This window comes from Chiloscyllium punctatum, chromosome 42 (genome assembly GCF_047496795.1).
Source record: "Chiloscyllium punctatum isolate Juve2018m chromosome 42, sChiPun1.3, whole genome shotgun sequence".
In the NCBI taxonomy this organism is placed as follows: Eukaryota; Metazoa; Chordata; class Chondrichthyes; order Orectolobiformes; family Hemiscylliidae; genus Chiloscyllium; species Chiloscyllium punctatum.
Genome location: NC_092780.1, coordinates 53,616,983 through 53,625,929, shown reverse-complemented (window position 1 = coordinate 53,625,929; position 8,947 = coordinate 53,616,983). Strand labels below are relative to the sequence as shown.

Genomic DNA, 8,947 nt, shown 5'->3' with positions numbered 1-8,947 from the left:
CTAGGAACACAGTCTGAGAATTAGGGTCGGACTGTTTAGGGGAGCTTTTAGAAACATTGTTACACACGGGGGAGTGGTAGAGATATTGAACTCTCTTTTACAAGTGGTTGGCAGTGGATGCTGGATCAGTTGTTAGGTTTAAATCTGCAAAAGATACATTTTTCTTAAACAAAAGTATTTAGGGATATGACCAAAGGCTGATCCATGGAGACAGGCCACAGATCAGTCATGATCTCATTGATTGGTGGAACAGGCTTGAGGGGCCGAATGGCTTACTGCTGTTCCTATGTTCCAATTTAGAACTCAACAACTTACCAGAGTTTGATCTCTATCTGAAGTGTGATGAAAATATCTCACCCACCCACTCCCTCAGAGCTTCCTCTCCCTCTGCTTGGGACTGTAACTATCCCTCACACACACATGCACACTCAGGCACCTCCCAACAGAATGAGAAACTAGCCTGCATGCAGGTAAACACACAAGCGCGTGTGCACACACATACAGCCTCACACAAAAATGTAGACAGATGTACAAACAGGAACAAATCCAGGAGCACACAAACTCACAGACCCTAAACTTGCACATAACCCCACACAGGAGAAAGTGAGGACTGCAGATGTTGGAGAGCAGAGTCGAGAGTGCGGTGCTGGAAAAGCACAGCAGGTCAGGCAGCGTCTGAGGAGCAGGAGAATCGATGTTTTGAGCATAAAACCTTCAGGAATGTAGAGAGAGGAGGAGAATTTCAATGTAGGCATCCTTGGAATAGGCTTCACAGTAAGGTTATAATCAACTCGGAGAAAGTGAGGACTGCAGATGCTGGTTATCAGGAATGATGAAGGGCTTATGCCCAAAATGTCGATTTTCCTGCTCCTTGGATGCTGCCTGACCAGCTGTGCTTTTCCAGCACCACACTCTGTGTGGTCTCATAACCCCACACAGTCAGAGACAGATACTCATTGGACACACGCACTTACACAAAGATACACACAAGTCGACATTACAATTGTCCGAGGACATGTACAATTGCCAAGTAAGTTCAGCTGTGAATGAGAGTCAGGTTCCTGATGACAGAGCGGCCATACTGGAGAACATGTCTGTCTGGGAGTATTGACCACCTGAGCTGGATGACCGTCACTGAGCAGAGCTCCTTCACTTGCTTAGGGCTATTTCTGTCACTCTGTGATTGGCTAGTCTGGTTGTTAGGTGAAAATGGGGACTGCAGATGCTGGAGATCAAAGCCAAGCTTAGAGTGGTGCTGGAAAAGCACAGCAGGTCAGGCAGCATCCGAGAAGCAGGAAAATTTGAGGTTTCGGGCAAAAGCCCTTCATCAGGAATATGGTTGTCAGACAAGGGACAGAATTCTGCGATTGGTTGACATTACAGTAAGTTAGTGGGCAGAGTTCTCTGATTGGCTAAATCAGCTACCAGTCACTGCGTAACCTTTCATGATTGACCATGAGAGCTGTCAATCACTGAGTAGAGCACCCTGGTTGTTTACCCCACTCTGGACATGTCCCTGTTCATATGTTTCTTCACTAATGGAAGAATTGAAGTAACTGGATATTTCACCATACTCTTCAGCTGATCTCGGAATTTGGATTGAGTCACCACGTAAATAAAAGTGTTTGTGCAGCAACTGAGATTCCGCATCATTGCTCCCACTTGTTGGAAAATGTATTCTGATGGTGTGTAATCTGTTGGATCTGCTCCAGTGATGTTATAATATACAAATTCTAAAACAAATACTGACCAGAGAAGGATGAAGCTGCCAGATATTGTGAACAGTAAAATCATAGACTTCCTTCTGCTCTCCATTTCGGTGTCTCTGTGACTTTCTCCCTTGCTCTGACCCCTCAGGCCCTTACGCACTCGACTGGCTACTAAAATGTATCTGACGGTCAGAGCATTGATCAGTAAAATCAAAGCAAAAGGTAGCAATGAAGTTAAAACAGTGTCAAACCAAGAAAACCCCATCCATTTGTGATCTGTATAATAGCTTGGCTTCACAACACAGTACCAAGGCACGTTGTCAATTATCACCCAAGGTTTGTATGCAAAGTTATAGGGGATGTTTTTCAAACAAAGGAAGATACATGATGTTGCTAGAACCACAGTCGCAATCTTCCCCGTGCAATATTTTGTTTTCAGCTTCTGGCAACAAATGGCCACAAATCGATCAAAGGAGAAAGTGACAGTGAACCAGACAGAACAGTCAGTGGCTGCCGATGACACGACAGCGTTTACACTGCACACAGGAGTGATATCGAGGAAATTCTTTGGGAAATAATAATAATTGATTTGATAGATGATGACCTCAGTAATAATGACCAGTAGATCAGCTATTGCCATGGACACCAGGTAGCGTGTTGTGCAGGTAGAGAGACCACACTTTCCATGGGAAAGAATCACAATTCCCAGTAAATTCACTACAGGAGAGAATGGAAAATGAACTGTAGTTAATGATCAATCATCTTGCATGTCACACTAACACAGCAAGGGTAAGACTGCAGCAATAGAAATGAAATGGTGGTTCAGATGGTTGTTATTTGGGAACAGGAAGCCCACTCGCTTGCCCGTTTAATGACATCCGGACAACAATCAGGCGGATAACTGCACCCAGTGGTAGATTGCTCATTTTGGGAATAGTGATCACAATTCCATTAGTTTTAGAATACTCATGGACAAAGACATAAGTGGTCCAAAAGGAAGAGTGCTACATTGGGGGAAGGCCAACCATATCAAAATTTAGCAGGAGCTGGGGAATTTTGATTGGAAGCAGCTGTTTGAAGGTAAATCCACACTTGATAGGTGGGAGGCTTTTAACAAGAGTTTGATTAGAGTTCAGGAAAGACATGTTGAGGGATAGAAATGGTAAGGTTAGGAAATAGGCCAAAAGGGCCTGTTCCTTTGCAACAATTTTCTTTGTTCTTTGAATGACAGGTGAAATTGTGAGACTAACGAAGAGAAAAAAGGATGCGTACATAAGGTCTAGGTTCCTGAAGACAGACGAAGCTTTGGAAGAATATCGGGAATATAGGACCAATCTGAAAGAAGGAATTAAGAGGGCTAAAAGGGATCATGAGGTATCTTTCGCAAACTGGGTTAAGGATAATCCTGAAATCTTTTATTCAGATATAAGGAGCAAGAGGGCAACTAGAGAAAGGGTTTGCCCACTCAAGAGCAAAGGAGGAAAGTTATACGTGGAGTCAAAGAAATTGGTGAGATTCTGAGTGAACATTTTGCATCGATATTCACTGAGGACAGAGACATGAAGGATGCTGAAGTTAGGGATAGATGTTTGATTACTCTAGGTCAAGTCAGCATAAGGATCGAGGAAGTATTGGGTATTCTAAAAGGGCATTAAGGTGGACAGGTCCCCAGGTCCAGATGGGATCTATTCCAGGGTACTGAGGGAAGCAAGAGAAGAAATAGCTTGGGCTTTAACAGATATCTTTGCAGCATCCTTGAACAGGGGTGAGGACCCGGAGGACTGGAGAATTGCTAATGTTTTCCCCTTGTTTAAGAAGAGTAGTCGGGATAGCCCAGGTAATTATAGACTGGTGAGCCTGACGTCAGTGGTAAGGAAGCTACTGGAGAAGATACTGAGGCAAAGGATCTATTTATATTTGGAAGAAAATGGACTTATCAGTGATAGACAGCATGATTTTTTGAGGGAAGGTCATGTCTTAGCATCTTGATAGAATTCTTTGTAGAAGTGACAAAGTTGATTGATAAGGGAAAGTTGATGTTGATGTTATATACATGGACGTCAATAAGGAATTTGATAAGGTTCCCATAGTAGGCTGATGGAGAAAATGAAGGTGCATGGGTTCCAGGGTTTACTAGCTAGATGAATAAAGAACTGGATGGGCAGCAGGGGACAGAGAAGAGTAGAGAAAAGGAGTTTCTCAAAATGGAGACCTCTGACCAGTAGTGTTCCACAGGGATCGATGTTGGGACAACTGTTGTTTGTGATATACATAAATAAATTGGAGGAAGGTGTAGGTGGTCTGATTAGCAAGTTTGGAGATGACACTCAGATTGGGGGAGTAGCAGATAGTGAAGGGGACTGTCAGACAATAGAGCAGAATATAGACAGATTGGAGGGTTGGGCAGAGAAATGGCAGATGGAGTTCAATCTGGGCAAGTGCAAGGTGATGCATTTTGGAAGATTCAATTCAAGAACAAATTATACAGTAAATGAAAAGGCCCTGTGGAAAATAGATGCACAGAGAATTCTGGGTGTTCAGGTCCATTGTTACCTGAGATAGCAACACAGGTCGATAGAGTGGTCCAGAAGGCAAATGGCATGCCTTCCTTCATTGGGTTTTCCAGGCTGAGTTCATCACTCTCTGTAACTGTGTCCAATCTTAAATGGTACAGTTGTCATATCAGGTAGTGGTATATATCCAGACAGAATGCTCTGGATGGCACGCCTATAAAAGTTGGCAAGAGTATTTGGGTCATGCCAAATTTCCTCAGCTGCATGAGGAAGAAGAGATGTTATTGGACCTTTGTAACCAATGCATCTACGTGAACAGACCAAGAAAGCTTGTTGTGGATGACCACTCCCTTCCGTTCCATCTCTGTGCTGTTAATCTAGCTGTGATCTCCACTTTCAAGAAACTATGAACCTTCATATGCTCATAAAATATCAGAGCAGGATTAGGCCATTCGGCCCATCGAGTCTGCCCCATCATTCATTCATGGCTGATATACTCTTCATCCCCATTTTCCTGCCTTCTCCCCAGTTCCTTTCAACCCATTAACAATGAAAAATCTGTTGAACTCCTCCTTAAATGTACTCACTGTCCCAACATCCACCACACTTTGGGGGAGCGAATTCCACAGATTCACAACCCCTTTGGGAGAAATAGTTTCTGCTCGACTCTGTTTTAAATTTGCTGCCCCTCATCCTAAGACTATGATCACTCGTCCGAGATTGCCCAACAAGAGGAAGCTTCCGCTCCACATCTATTTTATCCACACTCTTTATCAATTTAAATCCCTTAATTTGACCTCCGCTCATTCTTCTAAATTCCCCACAGTATCGGCCTAAACTCTTCAATCTCTTTTCATACAACAAACCACTCGTCCCTGGGATCTATCGAGTGAACCTCCTCTGAACTGTTTCCAACACCAACACATCTTCCCTCAAATAACGGGACCAAAACTGGACAATACTCCAGGTACGGTTCACAAATGCCTTGCATAGTTGCAACAATACTTCCTTCCCTTTATATTCTATTCCTGGAGCTATAAAAGCCAACATTGCATTCGCTCTCTTTATTATCTGCTGGACCTGTATGCTCGTTTTCTGTGCCTCATTAAATGTGGATACCCAGATCCCTCTGCATTGGAGCACCCTGAAGACTCTCCTCAGTCAGGTAACAGGTCACTCCATTTTGATCAAGCACAGTTTTTTTTCAGAAACACTTATCCACGTTACCTCCATCTGCCAACTTCGGCCCACTCTCCGAACCGATCTATAACCATTTGTATTGCTCTTATTTCCTCATTGCAATTTCCCGCCCAGCTGATTGTTGTGTCATTCACTAATTTGGCTGTCCAGCCTTCTATCCCTGTATCCAAGTTGTTACCGTAGATGGTAAATACCAAGGACCAAGCCCTCTGTCACCCCACTAGTTTCAGCTTGCCATCCATAAAAAAACCCTTTATCCCAACTCTTTGTCTTCTCTCCATCAGCGAGTCACCTCTCCAAGATAATAAATTAGCCCAATCTCAGATTATCCAACCTTGTGAATTAACCATTTGTGTGGCACTTTATCAAATGCCTTCCAGATGTCCAGATATATTACATTGACAGGATCCTCTTTGTCCACTTTGTTTGTTACATCTTCGAAAAATTCTGGCATATTAGTCAAACATGATTTGCCCTTCATAAAACCATGCTGACTCTGAAGGATAGCATTTTGACTTACCAAATGTCCTGATATTGATATTTGATTCTGACACTTGACCAACAACAGATGTTATACTAATTTCTCACATTTTGCCTCCCTCCCTTTTTGAATAAGGTTGTTACATTAGCACTTTTCCAATCCACTGGAACCTTTCCCGTGTCCAGGGAATTTTGGAAAAGTGTAACTAATAGATACACTACCTCTACCACTACGTCCTTTAATCCGCCAGGGTGTAGGCCATCAGGCCCGGGGGTCTTGTCTGTCCTCAATCCTAATAGTTTACTGAGTATCTTCTCTCTATCGATGTTGATTGTTCTAAGTTCGGCCTTATCTATTACCTCGGTCTTGCCCGTTCTAGTGGGCACGGCACTGTAGTGCCCCAGCGTGAAAACTGAGGCAAAGTATTGATTCAGCATTTCTGCCATTTCTGTGTTCCCCATGAGGAACTCTCCAGTTTCATCTTCCAAAGGACTAACATTCACCTTAATGATTCTTTTCCCTTTGAAATGTCGACAGAAGCCCTCGACATCCTTTCTGATGTTTTGTGCTAGTTTTCTTTGATAATTTACCTTAGCTCTTTTTATTAAATGTTTAGTATCCCTTTATTTATTTGGTAAGTTTCTCAATTTTCCAGTCTGTCATTGGAATTTGGAATTTGGTTTGCCTCTGCTGGCCCTGGAGGGGGTTCAGAGAGGGGGTCACTAGGTTGATTCCAGAATTGGGGAGGTTGGATTCTGAGGGAGACTGAGTAGATTCAAATTATATTCATTGAACTTCAAAACAATGAGGGAAGGATCTTATAGAAACATATAAAATCACGAAGGGGATCAATAAAATAGAAATAGAGAGGATGTTTCCACTGGTAGCTGAGACTAGGACAAGAGGGTACGACGTCAAAATGAGAGGAGGCAGATCTGGAACCGAACTGAGAAGGAATCTCTTCCCCGACAGGGTTGTTAATCTATGGAATTCCTTGCCCAGGGAAGTAGTCAATGCTACTTCAGTAATTGCTTTTAAAGCTAAGGGAGATACTCTTTGAAAAATAAAGGAATTAAGGGACATAGTGAAACTGCGGGTAAGTGGAGCTGAGTCCATGAGAAGATTAGCCATGATCTTATTGAGCGGCGGAGCAGGCTCAAAGGGCCGGACGGCCTACTCCTGCTCCTAGTTCTTATGTTCTTATCTTAGTTTTTGACTTTATATTGTCCTTGATTTCCTGGTTTAGCCATGTGCGAACCACCTTTCTTCCTATTGGGACATATTTTAATTGTGAGGCATCGAGTAGTTCCTTAAACATCAGCCACTGTTCATCTGCTGACTTACCTTTAAACCTTCCTGTCTAATCTACTCAGGCCAAATCTGTCCCATGGCTATGTAATTTATTTTCTTTAATTCCAGAACACTACTGTGGGACTCCACTTTCTCACCCCCAAACTGAAGTTTGAATTCTATCAGACTATAGTCTCAACTCCCCAAGGGATCCTCCTTTAAAAACTTACCTCATGAGATCAGCAGCCTCCATTCTTGCAGCAGCAGTGGGAACAGTGAGAGCAAGGACCAGGGAACTGCTGGCAAATTAATTTAATCTTTAATAACTTACCTGATGAATATCCGGAGCGCACAGAGCAGGAGCAGACACAGGGGCTGCTGACAAAGTGAGGTATTATATTTGTGGGGCTGCTTTACCTGAAACTCTACTTAGGTAGTGCCTCCCACCCAACTTCCTCCACTAACCAAATCAAAAAGCTTCACTGTGCCCATTTGATATGGTTACTAGTTTTTTCAATCAACTCCTTGGGAATTCAGAACAATGGGAATTGATGTTAGGACATTTGCGTGCTCCTCCTGTCGGATGTGGGAGGTAAGGGTCACCACTACTGCCCCCAATGACGTCATCTGCAGCAAGTGCACTCAACTCCCACTCCTCAGAAACCGTGTTAGGGAAATGGAACTGAAGCTGGATAAAGTTCGGATCATTCGGGAGTGGGAGGGGTAATTGAGTGGAGTTACAAGGAGGTAGGCACACCTGAGGTACAGGGTAAAAGGTAGATGGGTTACAGTCAGGGGACAGAAAGGGAACTGGCAGACAATGCAGGGCTCCCCTGTGGCTGTTCCCCTCAATAATAAGTATACCGTATTGGATACTGTTGGGAGGGGGAACAATCTACCGGGGAAAGCCATAGTGGCCAAGTCTCTGGTACTGTGCCTGGATCTGTGGCTCAGAAGGAATGGGGGAGAATAGAAAAGCTGTAGTGGGAAGAGACTCAATAGTTGGAGGGACAGACAGGAGATTCCGAGGTTGCGAGCGGGATTCTCGAAAAGTATGTTGCCTTCCAGGTGCCAGGGTCTGGGATGTCTCTGATCGAGAGAGTGGTGCTGGAAAAGCACAGCAGGTCAGGCAGCATCCAAGGAGCAGGAAAATTGATGTTTTGGGCAAAATCCCTTCATCAGGAATGTTTTTTTTTTCAGGCTTTTCCCTGAAACATTGATTCTCCTGCTCCTCGGATGCTACCAGACCTGCTGTGCTTTTCCAGCATCATACTCTCAGCTCTAATCTCCAGCATCTGCAGTCCTCACTTTAACCGACTGTCTCTGACTTAGTCTATAAGATTCTGAAGGGGGAGGGGGAGCAGCCAGAATGTGTGGTGCACATTAGCACCAATGACATAGCCAGGAAAAGGGATGAGGATCTAAAAAGTGATTTCAGGGAGTTAGGTTGGAATCTAAAAACCAGGATGAGTAGAGTAGTAATTTCAGGATTACTACTGGTGCCACATGTTAGTGAGGCGAGGACCAGGGAGAGAGTGTAGCTAAACACGTGGCTACAGGGTTGGTGCAGGAGGGAGGGCTTCAGATACGTAGGTCATTGGGGTACCTTCTGGGGAAGATGGGGTCTGTACATGAAGGACGGGCTGCACTTAAACTGAAGGGGCACCAATGTCCTGGGCGGGAGATTTGCTAGAGCATTTTGGGAGGGTTTAAACTAGTTTGGCAGGGGGATGGGAACCAGAGCTACAGATCAG

At 44.0% G+C, this 8,947-nt stretch overlaps 1 protein-coding gene across 1 annotated transcript; it reads right to left on the bottom strand.

The window, feature by feature from the left end:
• Positions 1–1,494: 1,494 nt before the first annotated feature.
• LOC140465569 (probable G-protein coupled receptor 139) lies at positions 1,495–7,446 on the bottom strand. The gene is made up of 3 exons (XM_072561111.1): positions 7,424–7,446; positions 4,263–4,369; positions 1,495–2,426 (listed from the first exon to the last, which is right to left on the bottom strand). The coding sequence occupies exons 1-3, from the start codon at positions 7,444–7,446 to the stop codon at positions 1,495–1,497; spliced, it is 1,062 nt and encodes a 353-aa protein (XP_072417212.1).
• Between the last annotated feature and the right edge of the window lie 1,501 nt (positions 7,447–8,947).